This window comes from Tachypleus tridentatus, chromosome 3, assembly GCF_004210375.1.
Source record: "Tachypleus tridentatus isolate NWPU-2018 chromosome 3, ASM421037v1, whole genome shotgun sequence".
NCBI classification, from domain to species: Eukaryota; Metazoa; Arthropoda; class Merostomata; order Xiphosura; family Limulidae; genus Tachypleus; species Tachypleus tridentatus.
This window is the reverse complement of record NC_134827.1, coordinates 43,827,849-43,846,952: the sequence shown is the minus strand read 5'-3', so window position 1 is coordinate 43,846,952 and position 19,104 is coordinate 43,827,849. Positions and strand designations below refer to the sequence as shown.

General features: G+C 32.6%; 2 protein-coding genes across 2 annotated transcripts in view; both read right to left on the bottom strand.

The window, feature by feature from the left end:
- LOC143245827 (G-protein coupled receptor GRL101-like) overlaps positions 1-12,340 on the bottom strand; it is a 29,226-nt gene extending 16,886 nt beyond the window's left edge. The window contains 3 exon segments of the mRNA XM_076492083.1: positions 10,637-10,764; positions 10,767-11,292; positions 12,071-12,340. Coding sequence (XP_076348198.1) covers positions 10,637-10,764; positions 10,767-11,292; positions 12,071-12,340 — 924 coding nt within the window.
- Positions 12,341-13,853: 1,513 nt separating this feature from the next.
- LOC143245826 (G-protein coupled receptor GRL101-like) overlaps positions 13,854-19,104 on the bottom strand; it is a 71,595-nt gene continuing 66,344 nt past the window's right edge. The window contains exons 12-15 of the mRNA XM_076492082.1: positions 15,797-15,868; positions 14,795-14,866; positions 14,117-14,188; positions 13,854-13,932 (exon numbers count right to left, since the gene is read on the bottom strand). Of these exons, the coding sequence (XP_076348197.1) occupies positions 13,854-13,932; positions 14,117-14,188; positions 14,795-14,866; positions 15,797-15,868 (295 nt within the window). The remainder of the gene's footprint in view (positions 13,933-14,116; positions 14,189-14,794; positions 14,867-15,796; positions 15,869-19,104) is intronic.

Here is a 19,104-nt window from a genome sequence, read left to right as displayed (position 1 = left end):
ACACATGTAGAATATCATAGATAGTCAACTTGTACTGTTTGATACTGTACACATGTAGAATATCATAGATAGTCAACTTGTACTGTTTGATACTGTACACATGTAGAATATCATGATAGTCAACTTGTACTGTTTGATACTGTACACATGTAGAATATCATAGATAGTCAACTTGTACTGTTTGATACTGTACACATGTAGAATATCATAGATAGTCAACTTGTACTGTTTGATACTGTACACATGTAGAATATCATAGATAGTCAACTTGTACTGTTTGATACTGTACACATGTAGAATATCATAGATAGTCAACTTGTACTGTTTGATACTGTACACATGTAGAATATCATAGATAGTCAACTTGTACTGTTTGATACTGTACACATGTAGAATATCATAGATAGTCAACTTGTACTGTTTGATACTGTACACATGTAGAATATCATAGATAGTCAACTTGTACTGTTTGATACTGTACACATGTAGAATATCATAGATAGTCAACTTGTACTGTTTGATACTGTACACATGTAGAATATCATAGATAGTCAACTTGTACTGTTTGATACTGTACACATGTAGAATATCATAGATAGTCAACTTGTACTGTTTGATACTGTACACATGTAGAATATCATAGATAGTCAACTTGTACTGTTTGATACTGTACACATGTAGAATATCATAGATAGTCAACTTGTACTGTTTGATACTGTACACATGTAGAATATCATAGATAGTCAACTTGTACTGTTTGATACTGTACACATGTAGAATATCATAGATAGTCAACTTGTACTGTTTGATACTGTACACATGTAGAATATCATAGATAGTCAACTTGTACTGTTTGATACTGTACACATGTAGAATATCATAGATAGTCAACTTGTACTGTTTGATACTGTACACATGTAGAATATCATAGATAGTCAACTTGTACTGTTTGATACTGTACACATGTAGAATATCATAGATAGTCAACTTGTACTGTTTGATACTGTACACATGTAGAATATCATAGATAGTCAACTTGTACTGTTTGATACTGTACACATGTAGAATATCATAGATAGTCAACTTGTACTGTTTGATACTGTACACATGTAGAATATCATAGATAGTCAACTTGTACTGTTTGATACTGTACACATGTAGAATATCATAGATAGTCAACTTGTACTGTTTGATACTGTACACATGTAGAATATCATAGATAGTCAACTTGTACTGTTTGATACTGTACACATGTAGAATATCATAGATAGTCAACTTGTACTGTTTGATACTGTACACATGTAGAATATCATAGATAGTCAACTTGTACTGTTTGATACTGTACACATGTAGAATATCATAGATAGTCAACTTGTACTGTTTGATACTGTACACATGTAGAATATCATAGATAGTCAACTTGTACTGTTTGATACTGTACACATGTAGAATATCATAGATAGTCAACTTGTACTGTTTGATACTGTACACATGTAGAATATCATAGATAGTCAACTTGTACTGTTTGATACTGTACACATGTAGAATATCATAGATAGTCAACTTGTACTGTTTGATACTGTACACATGTAGAATATCATAGATAGTCAACTTGTACTGTTTGATACTGTACACATGTAGAATATCATAGATAGTCAACTTGTACTGTTTGATACTGTACACATGTAGAATATCATAGATAGTCAACTTGTACTGTTTGATACTGTACACATGTAGAATATCATAGATAGTCAACTTGTACTGTTTGATACTGTACACATGTAGAATATCATAGATAGTCAACTTGTACTGTTTGATACTGTACACATGTAGAATATCATAGATAGTCAACTTGTACTGTTTGATACTGTACACATGTAGAATATCATAGATAGTCAACTTGTACTGTTTGATACTGTACACATGTAGAATATCATAGATAGTCAACTTGTACTGTTTGATACTGTACACATGTAGAATATCATAGATAGTCAACTTGTACTGTTTGATACTGTACACATGTAGAATATCATAGATAGTCAACTTGTACTGTTTGATACTGTACACATGTAGAATATCATAGATAGTCAACTTGTACTGTTTGATACTGTACACATGTAGAATATCATAGATAGTCAACTTGTACTGTTTGATACTGTACACATGTAGAATATCATAGATAGTCAACTTGTACTGTTTGATACTGTACACATGTAGAATATCATAGATAGTCAACTTGTACTGTTTGATACTGTACACATGTAGAATATCATAGATAGTCAACTTGTACTGTTTGATACTGTACACATGTAGAATATCATAGATAGTCAACTTGTACTGTTTGATACTGTACACATGTAGAATATCATAGATAGTCAACTTGTACTGTTTGATACTGTACACATGTAGAATATCATAGATAGTCAACTTGTACTGTTTGATACTGTACACATGTAGAATATCATAGATAGTCAACTTGTACTGTTTGATACTGTACACATGTAGAATATCATAGATAGTCAACTTGTACTGTTTGATACTGTACACATGTAGAATATCATAGATAGTCAACTTGTACTGTTTGATACTGTACACATGTAGAATATCATAGATAGTCAACTTGTACTGTTTGATACTGTACACATGTAGAATATCATAGATAGTCAACTTGTACTGTTTGATACTGTACACATGTAGAATATCATAGATAGTCAACTTGTACTGTTTGATACTGTACACATGTAGAATATCATAGATAGTCAACTTGTACTGTTTGATACTGTACACATGTAGAATATCATAGATAGTCAACTTGTACTGTTTGATACTGTACACATGTAGAATATCATAGATAGTCAACTTGTACTGTTTGATACTGTACACATGTAGAATATCATAGATAGTCAACTTGTACTGTTTGATACTGTACACATGTAGAATATCATAGATAGTCAACTTGTACTGTTTGATACTGTACACATGTAGAATATCATAGATAGTCAACTTGTACTGTTTGATACTGTACACATGTAGAATATCATAGATAGTCAACTTGTACTGTTTGATACTGTACACATGTAGAATATCATAGATAGTCAACTTGTACTGTTTGATACTGTACACATGTAGAATATCATAGATAGTCAACTTGTACTGTTTGATACTGTACACATGTAGAATATCATGATAGTCAACTTGTACTGTTTGATACTGTACACATGTAGAATATCATAGATAGTCAACTTGTACTGTTTGATACTGTACACATGTAGAATATCATAGATAGTCAACTTGTACTGTTTGATACTGTACACATGTAGAATATCATAGACTGTTTGATACTGTACAATGTAGAATATCTTAGTCAACTTGTACTGTTTGATACTGTACACATGTAGAATATCATAGATAGTCAACTCATACTGTATAGAATATCAATAGTCAACTTGTACTGTTTGATACTGTACACATGTAGAATATCATAGATAGTCAACTTGTACTGTTTGATACTGTACATGTAGAATACCATAGTCAACTTGTACTGTTTGATACTGTACACATGTAGAATATCATAAATAGTCAACTTGTACTGTTTGATACTGTACACATGTAGAATATCATAGATAGTCAACTTGTACTGTTTGATACTGTACACATGTAGAATATCATAGATAGTCAACTTGTACTGTTTGATACTGTACACATGTAGAATACCATAGATAGTCAACTTGTACTGTTTGATACTGTACACATGTAGAATATCATAGATAGTCAACTTGTACTGTTTGATACTGTACACATGTAGAATATCATAAATAGTCAACTTGTACTGTTTGATACTGTACACATGTAGAATATCATAGATAGTCAACTTGTACTGTTTGATACTGTACACATGTAGAATATCATAGATAGTCAACTTGTACTGTTTGATACTGTACACATGTAGAATATCATAGATAGTCAACTTGTACTGTTTGATACTGTACACATGTAGAATATCATAGATAGTCAACTTGTACTGTTTGATACTGTACACATGTAGAATATCATAAATAGTCAACTTGTACTGTTTGATACTGTACACATGTAGAATATCATAGATAGTCAACTTGTACTGTTTGATACTGTACACATGTAGAATATCATGATAGTCAACTTGTACTGTTTGATACTGTACACATGTAGAATATCATAGATAGTCAACTTGTACTGTTTGATACTGTACACATGTAGAATATCATAGATAGTCAACTTGTACTGTTTGATACTGTACACATGTAGAATATCATAGATAGTCAACTTGTACTGTTTGATACTGTACACATGTAGAATATCATAGATAGTCAACTTGTACTGTTTGATACTGTACACATGTAGAATATCATAGATAGTCAACTTGTACTGTTTGATACTGTACACATGTAGAATATCAGTGATAGTCAACTTGTACTGTTTGATACTGTACACATGTAGAATACCATAAATAGTCAACTTGTACTGTTTGATACTGTATATATATAGAATATCATAGATAGTCAACTTGTACTGTTTGATACTGTACACATGTAGAATATCATAGATAGTCAACTTGTACTGTTTGATACTGTACACATGTAGAATATCAGTGATAGTCAACTTGTACTGTTTGATACTGTACACATGAAGAATACCATAGATAGTCAACTTGTACTGTTTGATACTGTACACATGTAGAATAGCATAAATAGTCAACTTGTACTGTTTGATACTGTACACATGTAGAATACCATAGATGGTCAACTTGTACTGTTTGATACTGTACACATGTAGAATATCACAGATAGTCAACTTGTACTGTTTGATACTGTACACATGTAGAATATCATAGATAGTGAACTTGTACTGTTTGATACTGTACACATGTAGAATACCATAAATAGTCAACTTGTACTGTTTGATACTGTACACATGTAGAATACCATAGATAGTCAACTTGTACTGTTTGATACTGTACACATGTAGAATATCATAGATAGTCAACTTGTACTGTTTGATACTGTACACATGTAGAATATCATAAATAGTCAACTTGTACTGTTTGATACTGTACACATGTTGAATATCATAGATAGTCAACTTGTACTGTTTGATACTGTACACATGTTGAATATCATAGATAGTCAACTTGTACTGTTTGATACTGTACACATGTAGAATAACATAAATAGTCAACTTGTACTGTTTGATACTGTACACATGGAGAATACCATAGATAGTCAACTTGTACTGTTTGATACTGTACACATGAAGAATATCATAGATAGTCATCTTGTACTGTTTGATACTGTACACATGTAGAATATCATAGATAGTCAACTTCTACTGTTTGATACTGTACACATGTAGAATACCATAAATAGTCAACTTGCACTGTTTGATACTGTATATATATTGAATATCATAGATAGTCAACTTGTACTGTTTGATACTGTACACATGTAGAATATCAGTGATAGTCAACTTGTACTGTTTGATACTGTACACATGTTGAATATCATAGATTGTCAATTTGTACTGTTTGATACTGTACACATGAAGAATATCATAGATTGTCAACTTGTACTGTTTGATACTGTACACATGTAGAATATCATAGATAGTCAACATGTACTGTTTGATACTGTACACATGTAGAATATCATAGATAGTCAACTTGTACTGTTTGATACTGTATACATGTAGAATATCAGTGATAGTCAACTTGTACTGTTTGATACTGTACACATGTAGAATACCATAAATAGTCAACTTGTACTGTTTGATACTGTACACATGTAGAATATCATAGATAGTCAACTTGTACTGTTTGATACTGTACACATGTAGAATATCATAGATAGTCAACTTGTACTGTTTGATACTGTACACATGTAGAATATCAGTGATAGTCAACTTGTACTGTTTGATACTGTACACATGTAGAATACCATTAATAGTCAACTTGTATTGTTTGATACTGTACACATGTAGAATACCATAAATAGTCAACTTGTACTGTTTGATACTGTACACATGTTGAATATCATAGATAGTCAACTTGTACTGTTTGATACTGTACACATGTTGAATATCATAGATAGTCAACTTGTACTGTTTGATACTGTACACATAGAGAATACCATAGATAGTCAACTTGTACTGTTTGATACTGTACACATGTAGAATATCATAGATAGTCAACTTGTACTGTTTGATACTGTACACATGTAGAATACCATAAATAGTCAACTTGTACTGTTTGATACTGTATATATATAGAATATCATAGATAGTCAACTTGTACTGTTTGATACTGTACACATGTAGAATATCATAGATAGTCAACTTGTACTGTTTGATACTGTACACATGTAGAATATCATAGATAGTCAACTTGTACTGTTTGATACTGTACACATGTAGAATATCAGTGATAGTCAACTTGTACTGTTTGATACTGTACACATGTAGAATACCATAAATAGTCAACTTGTACTGTTTGATACTGTACACATGTAGAATACCATAGATAGTCAACTTGTACTGTTTGATACTGTACACATGTAGAATATCAGTGATAGTCAACTTGTACTGTTTGATACTGTACACATGAAGAATATCATAGATAGTCAACTTGTACTGTTTGATACTGTACACATGTAGAATATCATAGATAGTCAACTTGTACTGTTTGATACTGTACACATGTTGAATATCATAGATAGTCAACATGTACTGTTTGATACTGTACACATAGAGAATACCATAGATAGTCAACTTGTACTGTTTGATACTGTACACATGAAGAATATCATAGATAGTCAACTTGTACTGTTTGATACTGTACACATGAAGAATATCATAGATAGTCAACTTGTACTGTTTGATACTGTACACATGTAGAATATCATAGATAGTCAACTTGTACTGTTTGATACTGTACACATGTAGAATATCATAGATAGTCAACTTGTACTGTTTGATACTGTACACATGTAGAATATCATAAATAGTCAACTTGTACTGTTTGATACTGTACACATGTAGAATATCAGTGATAGTCAGCTTGTACTGTTTGATACTGTACAAATGTAGAATACCATAAATAGTAAACTTGTACTGTTTGATACTGTACACATGTTGAATATCATAGATAGTCAACTTGTACTGTTTGATACTGTACACATAAAGAATACCATAGATAGTCAACTTGTACTGTTTGATACTGTACACATGAAGAATATCATAGATAGTCATCTTGTACTGTTTGTACTGTACACATGTAGAATATCATAGATAGTCAACTTGTACTGTTTGATATTGTACACATGTAGAATATCATAGATAGTCAACTTGTACTGTTTGATACTGTACACATGTAGAATATCAGTGATAGTCAACTTGTACTGTTTGATACTGTACACATGTAGAATACCATAAATAGTCAACTTGTACTGTTTGATACTGTACACATGTAGAATATCAGTGATAGTCAACTTGTACTGTTTGATACTGTACACATGTAGAATATCAGTGATAGTCAACTTGTACTGTTTGATACTGTACACATGTAGAATACCATAAATAGTCAACTTGTACTGTTTGATACTGTACACATGTAGAATATCATAGATAGTCAACTTGTACTGTTTGATACAGTACACATGTGGAATACCATAAATAGTCAACTTGTACTGTTTGATACTGTACACATGTTGAATATCATAGATAGTCAACTTGTACTGTTTGATACTGTACACATGTTGAATATCATAGATAGTCAACTTGTACTGTTTGATACTGTACACATGTTGAATATCATAGATAGTCAACTTGTACTGTTTGATACTGTACACATGGAGAATACCATAGATAGTCAACTTGTACTGTTTGATACTGTACACATGAAGAATATCATAGATAGTCATCTTGTACTGTTTGATACTGTACACATGTAGAATATCATAGATAGTCAACTTCTACTGTTTGATACTGTACACATGTAGAATACCATAGATAGTGAACTTGTACTGTTTGATACTGTACATATGTAGAATTAGTTCTCTCAGCTTTACTTCCTTCATGGATGAGAGATACACCAGCTCTCTTACCTACAGAGATATTGTTCTATATCAGCTCTTTATATACCTGACGACGTATTGTTCTATATCAATTCTGTTACATACCTGACAATGTATTGCTCTATATCAGCCCTGTTATTTGAGGAGGTATGGTTATATATCAGCTCTTTATGTACCTGACAATGTATTACTCTATATCAGCTCTGTTACAAACCTGACAATGTATTGCTCTATATCAGCTCTGTTACCTATCTTTCAATGTATTGCTCTATATCAGCTCTGTTACATACCTGACAATGTATTGCTCTATATCAGCTCTGTTACAAACCTGACAATGTATTGCTCTATATCAGCTCTGTTACATACCTGACAATGTATTGCTTTATATTAGCTCTGTTACATACCTGACACTGTATTGCTCTATATTAGCTCTGTTAAATACCTGATAATGTATTGCTCTGTATCAGCTCTGTTACATACCTGACAATGTCTTGCTCTATATCAGCTCTGTTACATTTCTGACAATGTATTGCTCTATATCAGCTCGGTTACATACCTGACAATGTATTGCTCTATATCAGCTCGGTTACATACCTGACACTGTATTGCTCTATATCAGCTCTGTTACAAACCTGACAATGTATTGCTCTATATCAGCTCTGTTACCTACCTGACAATGTATTGCTCTATATCAGCTCTGTTACAAACCTGACAATGTATTGCTCTATATCAGCTATGTTACAAACCTGACAATGTATTGCTCTATATCAGCTATGTTACAAACCTGACAATGTATTGCTCTATATCAGCTATGTTAAATATCTGACAATGTATTGTTCTATATCAGCTCTGTTACATTCCTGACGATGTATTGTTCTATATCAATTCTGTTACATACGTGACGAGGATATGATCTGTGTCAGCTCTGTTACATACCTGACAATGTATTGCTCTATATCAGCTATGTTACAAACCTGACAATGTATTGCTCTATATCAGCTATGTTACAAACCTGACAATGTATTGCTCTCTATCAGCTATGTTAAATATCTGACAATGTATTGTTCTATATCAGCTCTGTTACATTCCTGACGATGTATTGTTCTATATCAATTCTGTTACATATGTGACGAGGATATGATCTGTGTCAGCTCTGTTACATACCTGACGAGGTATTGTTCTGTATCAGCTATGTTACAAACCTGACAATGTATTGCTCTATATCAGCTATGTTACAAACCTGACAATGTATTGCTCTATATCAGCTATGTTACAAACCTGACAATGTATTGCTCTCTATCAGCTATGTTAAATATCTGACAATGTATTGTTCTATATCAGCTCTGTTACATTCCTGACGATGTATTGTTCTATATCAATTCTGTTACATACGTGACGAGGATATGATCTGTGTCAGCTCTGTTACATACCTGACAATGTATTGCTCTATATCAGCTATGTTACAAACCTGACAATGTATTGCTCTATATCAGCTATGTTACAAACCTGACAATGTATTGCTCTATATCAGCTATGTTACAAACCTGACAATGTATTGCTCTATATCAGCTATGTTACAAACCTGACAATGTATTGCTCTATATCAGCTATGTTAAATATCTGACAATGTATTGTTCTATATCAGCTCTGTTACATTCCTGACGATGTATTGTTCTATATCAATTCTGTTACATACGTGACGAGGATATGATCTGTGTCAGCTCTGTTACATACCTGACAATGTATTGCTCTATATCAGCTATGTTACAAACCTGACAATGTATTGCTCTATATCAGCTATGTTACAAACCTGACAATGTATTGCTCTATATCAGCTATGTTACAAACCTGACAATGTATTGCTCTCTATCAGCTATGTTAAATATCTGACAATGTATTGTTCTATATCAGCTCTGTTACAAACCTGACAATGTATTGTTCTATATCAATTCTGTTACATACGTGACGAGGATATGATCTGTGTCAGCTCTGTTACATACCTGACAATGTATTGCTCTATATCAGCTATGTTACAAACCTGACAATGTATTGCTCTATATCAGCTATGTTACAAACCTGACAATGTATTGCTCTATATCAGCTATGTTAAATATCTGACAATGTATTGTTCTATATCAGCTCTGTTACATTCCTGACGATGTATTGTTCTATATCAATTCTGTTACATACGTGACGAGGATATGATCTGTGTCAGCTCTGTTACATACCTGACGAGGTATTGTTCTGTATGAGCTCTGTTGTGTACTTGATGAGGTATTGTGTTTCTATATCAGCTATGTTACATACCTGAATAGGTAATGTTTCATACCTTGTATGTCACATACCTGACGAGGTATTGTTCATACTTTGTTTGTTACATACCTGACGAGGTATTGTTCCATACCTTGTCTGTTATATACCTGACGAGATATTGTTCCATACCTTGTCTGTTACATACCTGACGAGGTATTGTTTCATACCTTGTCTGTTACATACCTGACGAGGTATTGTTCCATACCTTGTTTGTTACATACCTGACGAGGTATTGTTGCCCCACTTAGTGATGCTATCCCTAACACAATAATAGGCATCCAACAACAAAAGTCAGTGACTACAATAATGGTCATTTTTCTCGCCATGGTAGCATCAGCTCTGCTATCCTAGATCGGACAGTTGTCCGAGATTTCTTTACCACACCAAACATCCAGCCGTAAGCCAGTGCTATGAAAGTGAATGATATGAAATTGAGAGCCAAGAAAACAGATACCGAGTACTCCCAGCCATGCGGCCTTTCAGGAGTGATGTGCAGGGCTAAGCACACCCCTGACCGTCCGTAAAAGTTGGAAAAATAGTTAATTGGCATCAAAGGTACTCCAGCTAACAGAAGTACCACGGTCCACACTCCAGCCATGATGAAGGATGTCTGCTTTGTGCTCAAGCGTCTCATCCGGAACGGGAAAATAATACAGAGAAACCGGTCTAAGGTTATGATGGTTAAAGTTGACACCGAAAGTTCGCTGGACAGAGTGGAAAGAAAGCCAGAGAACTGACAGAGAAGGCTGTGTTTCCAGTAACTGGCGTAAATAAAGTAAATTCCTCGGTAGTAAAAGTCCACAGCCGCTATAATAAGCAAGTAGATACCCATTAACATGTCTCCTATCGCCAAGTTCGTGATGAGGAAGGAGTGGACCTGAAAACAAAATTTTCGTTTTGATGAAGGAAGTTTACAAAGAGACATGCAATAAACACAACCCACCCCCATGCATTAATATACCTTAACACAACAACGTAAATTCTTAACAAAATAACTATCAGGTTTCCAGTAGATATGTAACACACTTCATATAAAATATTGTAAATATCAGCATTGTCCCTTTCTGCTAATTCTCTAAACAAACACTCGAACAACAAAGCACCTTTTTTGTCAGTATCTTTCTTTGGTTCGTTTTAGATTCCGCTCAAAGCTACACGAAGGTTATTTGTGTTTATCACTGCATATATGTTTGTTTGTTTTAACGCAAATCCATACATTGGGTTATTTTGCGCTCTGTTCAACGTGCGGAAATGAACCCAGGATTTTAATGTTGTTAATCTGTAATGCTACAGCTCACACACCAGAGGATTATTCCTAGTATATTGTAACACTTTCCAACAAAGGTAGTAATAACTTATGATACCTTATTATTAATTCTATGAACACATCTCCACACTATAACCAGCATGTTTCCAGTTAAAGCAACACTTTCCAACAAAGGTAGTAATAACTTATGATACCTTATTATTAATTCTATGAACACATCTCCACACTATAACCAGCATGTTTCCAGTTAAAGCAACACTTTCCAACAAAGGTAGTAATAACTTATGATACCTTATTATTAATTCTATGAACACATCTCCACACTATAACCAGCATGTTTCCAGTTAAAGCAACACTTTCCAACAAAGGTAGTAATAACTTATGATACCTTATTATTAATTCTATGAACACATCTCCACACTATAACCAGCATGTTTCCAGTTAAAGCCAGCACTCCTAGAAACCAAATACACACTCGTAAGACGATATTGGACATGAGGTCTTCACAAGAGGAAAACTCGTCTGGTTCTGGATAGCACTCGACGACGTGAGTAGCGAGGCAACAAAAACGGAACTCGTCAGAATGTCTGAAATCAGTACAAAGAACATATTGTATATCTGAACTCGTTAGAATTTCTGAAATCAGTACAAAGAACATCTTGTATATCTGAACTCGTCAGAATGTCTGAAATCAGTGCAAAGGACATCTTGTATATCTCAACAGGATGTCGTGAGGTTAAACTGTTCTTATAAAGGTACATAGTAATATAAATAACACTATACTGTTTTACGTAGTGGTATCTATAACATAGTGATATCCGTGAAAATACATTGTTCTACAAAGTTAATATCCGTAAGATTACATTGTCTTAGAGAGTTATATCCATGAAACCACATTGTCTTACAGAGTTATAGCCGTGAAACTACATTGTCTTACAGAGTTATAGCCATGAAACCACATTGTATCTAAGAACGGCTGGTATGGGTATTAACATTTCTATTAATTAAGCAGATAGCAATGTTTCGACCTTCCTGGGTCATCTTCAGGTTAATCTGATCAGTTAAAGTGTTAATACCCACATACTCTGTAACTCATTTTTATTTCAAGTGGTTTCTCCTCATCAAAAAACGATATTGTCTTACATAGTTTTGTTTCTATGAAACTACCTTGTTTTAAACAGTTGTATCCATTTTAAAGAATATTCATAAAACTACACTCTTTTTATCTAATGATATATGTAAACTACACATTTTATCTAATGATATATGTAAACTACACATTTTATCTAATAATACGTGTAAACTACACTGTTTTATCTAATGATATATGTAAACTACACAGTTTTATCTAATAATACGTGTAAACTACACTGTTTTATCTAATAATACGTGTAAACTACACTGTTTTATCTAATGATATGTGTAAACTACACTGTTTTATCTAATGATATGTGTAAACTACACTGTTTTGTCTAATGATATGTGTAAACTACACTGTTTTGTCTAATGATATGTGTAAACTACACTGTTTTATCTAATGATATGTGTAAACTACACTGTTTTATCTAATGATATGTGTAAACTACACTGTTTTATCTAATGATATGTGTAAACTACACTGTTTTATCTAATGATATGTGTAAACTACACTGTTTTATCTAATGATATGTATAAACTACACTGTTTTGTCTAATGATATGTGTAAACTACACTGTTTTATCTAATGATATGTGTAAACTACACTGTTTTGTCTAATGATATGTGTAAACTACACTGTTTTATCTAATGATAGTGTAAACTACACTGTTTTATCTAATGATATGTGTAAACTACACTGTTTTATCTAATGATATGTGTAAACTACACTGTTTTATCTAATGATATGTATAAACTACACTGTTTTATCTAATGATATGTGTAAACTACACTGTTTTATCTAATGATATGTATAAACTACACTGTTTTATCTAATGATATGTGTAAACTACACTGTTTTATCTAATGATATGTGTAAACTACACTGTTTTATCTAATGATATATGTAAACTACACTGTTTTATCTAATGATATGTGTAAACTACACTGTTTTATCTAATGATATGTGTAAACTACACTGTTTTATCTAATGATATGTATAAACTACACTGTTTTCATAGTAGAACTACATCATTTTACTCACAATTTTTTAACATTGTTAGACCCACGAATACTCGACTCTCCATGTGCGTTACCTTGTTGTAGGTCAAATCTCTGAAAATAAAGAAACTTCTGAGATGTGTTGTGCAAACAGCTATCGTTTTGTGACTTTATTTTTAAACATATACGATTACATTAAAATACCAGTTGATAGATGATATCTTAGGATTCATTTATACCTAACACATATCAGAGAAATGTAGTTTTAGATAAATGTGCAAACTTTGGAATAACTCACAATGAGAATAACTTGTCCAAGCCGTTGAAGACACCTTCATTTAGATTCTTCAAATAGTTGTGTGATAAGTCACTGTCAGAAAAAAACAACAGTTATGTTACTAATATTGTAACCTATGTACCATTGCAGTCATATTACCAAATTGTAACCTATGTAGCATTTAAGTTATGTTACCAATATTGTAACGTATATAGCATTTAAGTTATGTTACCAATATTGTAACCTATGTAGCATTTAAGTTATGTTACAAATATTGTAACCTAAATAGCATTTCAGAAAAACGTAATTATTTATGGAATTTAAAAACACGCCCATCATTATATACGTCTGAAACAAACAAAAATTATTTAATCGTTGTAACTTTAAAAAACACATACACATTTAAAGTACACCCTGCATAGATCAAAACTAGCGAGATTCACACACGTACTTGAACATTTAAAGTACACCCTCCTTAGATCCAAACTAGCGAGAATCACACACGTACTTGAACATTTAAAGTACACCTTCCTCAGATCTAAACTAGCGAGATTCACACACGTGCTTGAACATTTAAAGTACACCCTCCTTAGATCCAAACTAGCGAGAATCACACACGTACTTGAACATTTAAAGTACACCTCCTTAGATCCAAACTAGTGAGACTCACAAACGTGCTCAATGAAAGAAAAGACTTACAGATGGAGTAGCGAACGGAGGCCAAGAAAAGCGTTTCGAGAGACATTGAATATATTCTGATGGCTCAAGTCCCTAAAGGATGAAAAATGTTAGTGGATGATATTCAAATACGGAGATAAAATGTAAGATTATTATATATCATTTTAAATAAAATATAGTGATGTATTATATACAATGTTGAAACAATATACCATTTAATAACACTACAAAACCTGACTGTAATATATTTGTTTGGAAGGTCAGTGTTAATACCTTTACATACTACTAGAGGTAGATAAGAGTAGAATCACAGAAACATCTGAAGGGTTATAAAATGATAGGGTATAAGGGTTGGAGGCTAAACTTAGTTATATATCTTCAAGACTTCGATACTTTAACAAGAAACAAGTACTAATTAACAAAATAATTACTTGAATATAAGACATCTCTACGTAGTTATTAAATAATAATTATCTAATAAGTTCAACTTAAACAGTTAACTCCATGTTGAAGAATTCAAGTTAATACTATGTATCGTTGAAGACATGGGGACCGATATGGCCAGGTGGTTAAGACTCGTAATCAGAGGATCGCAGGTTCGAATCCGCGTTGCACCAAACATGTCCGCCATTTCAGCCTTGGGGCGTTATAATGTGAAGGTCCATCCCACTATTCATGGGTAAAACAGTAGCCCAAGAGTTAGCTGTGGGTGGTGATGACTAACTCTAGTCTTAGTAGGGACGGCTAGCGCAGATAGCCCTCTGTGGTTTTGTGCGAAATTTAATAAAAACAATCTTTTTTAATAAAGTATACATTATTATATTTACAAAATACGTAATATAATATTTGACTTACAAATACATAATAATACATTAAACCTACATAATATGTATTACATTATCAAAGCTACAGAATGCGTAATATATAATATTAAACTCACAAAATATGATTAAGAATATTAGACTTATAAAGTATTTATTATAATGTGAAACCTAAAACTATATGGTAGAATAAGAAACTTACAATGTTTTCAAGGACGATAGTCCACTGAAAGCTGCTAAATCAATTTCTTGTATGAAGTTTCCCTTCAAATTCCTGAAAACGTGATATTAAAAATAGAATAAAACAAAACTATATAAAGATCCTAATTTGTTAAAAAATGTTACAAATAAATAACCTTGAGAAATGCTACAAGTGCTAAACAAATGTAAAATCCATGGAATTACTGAACATCATACGAAACCTACATATTCACTCAGTGTGAGAGTTGATATAATATATATGTAAGAAAATACACTAAATACAATGCACTAAATACAATGTACTAAATACAGTGGTTGCGCAACAAGCATCTCGACGCGGTTAAACCGCCGCACTTCAGCGTGTTTCTCATTGGTGGGCAGTTACAGGCACTTACCACAAAAACTACAAACTGAAGCGTGTTTCTCGTTGGTGGGCAGTTACAGGCACTTACCACAAAAACTACAAACTGAAGCGTGTTTCTCATTGGTGGTTAGTTACAGGCACTTACCACAAAAACTACAAACTGAAGCGTGTTTCTCATTGGTGGGCAGTTACAGGCACTTACCACAAAAACTACAAACTGAAGCGTGTTTCTCATTGGTGGGCAGTTACAGGCACTTACCACAAAAACTACAAACTGAAGAGTGTTTCTCATTGGTGGGCAGTTACAGGCACTTACCACAAAAACTACAAACTGAAGCGTGTTTCTCATTGGTGGGCAGTTACAGGCACTTACCACAAAAACTACAAACTGAAGCGTGTTTCTCATTGGTGGGCAGTTACAGGCACTTACCACAAAAACTACAAACTGCTTCGCGATTCCCCAATAATTCTCAAACCATTCGTGACCCCGTGAGAAACCCTCAGGTTAAGAACCACTGCTCTAGATAGTCCAACCCGCTTACAAGACAATATTTATAGTAAAGTGGGCAAGACTGAACTTCATTGTTTGGCTGGATACAGTATAACTGTATATGTAAAATGTTTTAGCCCTAACTCAAGTCTACGCAGAAGTTTAACGAATCATTACAAGCTTTGTTGATGTAATGGAATGTTCCTCTACTCATGGCTGATAACCCCTTCCATGTATATGATACAGAATATCTCATTCTTCAGGGACTTAGTCGTGAGCCTTAAGGCTTAAACGCTAGAAATCGAATTTTGACACCTTTGGTGATTATATCACTGATAGTTCACTGGGTATGTTTGTGTGTAAATCGATAAACAGAGTACCACCTTGGAACATGAGAAACCAAACCACAAGGTCTATATTATCTTACTCAAAATCAACACCAGAATGTAAAACGGTGTACATGAAACTTTGAAAGTAACATCAAATAATAGAACTATTTCGTTGTTGCTAAACCTAGAGCGACACAATTAGCTCTCTGTGCACTATCTACTATTAATAATAATCTCACACAAAATTATAAGTGTTATCTGTCCTGTCCTTTCAGAATCCCAAAATGTAGTATATGGTTGGCATATTTCCATCAAAACTTCGTATTCGTCATGTGTAACCGAAAAGCCCAGATCTGGTTAGAATTGTTACGTTGGTTAAAGAAAAAGAGCTACATTATTCATAATTAGAATCAGCTACGAATAGCAGGAATATAAGATCATGTTCGAGTCTCTACATTTCAATACAAACTAAAGTAAGAGTAATATGTAGATTATAAAAGTTATAACATCTGGTAGACAAAGCATTTCAATATCCCCTATATGCTATTATAGAAAAGGATAAACTGTGTAGTCAACTAAACGGAGGTGTATTTATTAAAATATGTTCCTATCCCACTACTGTAAGTAAGAATAAACTGTGTAGTCAACTAAACGAAGGTATATTTATTAAAATATGTTCCTATCTTACTACTGTAAGTAAGAATAAACTGTGTAGTCAACTAAACGAAGGTATATTTATTAAAATATGTTCCTATCTTACTACTGTAAGTAAGAATAAACTGTGTAGTCAACTAAACGAAGGTATATTTATTAAAATATGTTCCTATCCTACTACTGTAAGTAAGAATAAACTGTGTAGTCAACTAAACGAAGGTGTATTTATTAAAATATGTTCCTATCCCACTACTGTAAGTAAGAATAAACTGTGTAGTCAACTAAACGAAGGTTTATTTATTAAAATATGTTCCTATACCACTACTGTAAGTAAGAATAAACTGTGTAGTCAACTAAACGAAGGTTTATTTATTAAAATATGTTCCTATACCACTACTGTAAGTAAGAATAAACTGTGTAGTCAACTAAAGGAAGGTATATTTATTAAAATATGTTCCTATCCTACTACTGTAAGTAAGAATAAACTGTGTAGTTAACTAAACGAAGGTATATTTATTAAAATATGTTCCTATCTTACTACTGTAAGTAAGAATAAACTGTGTAGTCAACAAAACGAAGGTGTATTTATTAAAATATGTTCCTATCCCACTACTGTAAGTAAGAATAAACTGTGTAGTCAACTAAACGAAGGTGTATTTATTTTATTTAAAATGTTCCTGTTTTACCAAAGTTAGGTACAACAAACTATGTTTTAACACCCTTCTGTATAGGTTTTATGCTAGATTGTTTCACATATTTTAACACCCTGCTGTATAGAATTTATATTGGATTGTTCCACATATTTTAAGACCCTTCTGTATGGATTACAAACAAGTGTTCCAGACTTTGACCACCTTTCTATATAAATTTTATACTCTATTGTTCTACAGATTTTTACACCCTACTATATAGGTTTTAAACTGGACTTTTTCATAAACATTAATACCTCTCTGTATAGATTTTTAACTAGAGAGTAATACACATTTAACATCTTTCAGTATAGATTTTAAAGTACGTTGTTTCACACATTTTAACACCATTCTGTATAAATTTTGTACTGGATTCTCCCACACATTTTAACAACTTTATTTATAGATTTTATTCTAGATTATTGACATATTTTAACACCATTTTGTATAGATTGTAAGACAGATTGTTCTCCATATTTTAACATCTTTCTGTATGGATTTTATACAAGGTTGTTTCACACATTTCAACACTCTTCTGTATAGATTTTATACAAGATTGTTTCACACATTTCAACACTCTTCTGTGTAGATTTTATACAATGTTGTTTCACACATTTCAACATTCTTCTGTACAGATTTTATACAAGGTTGTTTCACACATTTCAACACTCTTCTGTATAGATTTTATACAAGATTGTTTCACACATTTCAACACTCTTCTGTATAGATTTTATACAAGGTTGTTTCACACATTTCAACACTCTTCTGTATAGATTTTATACA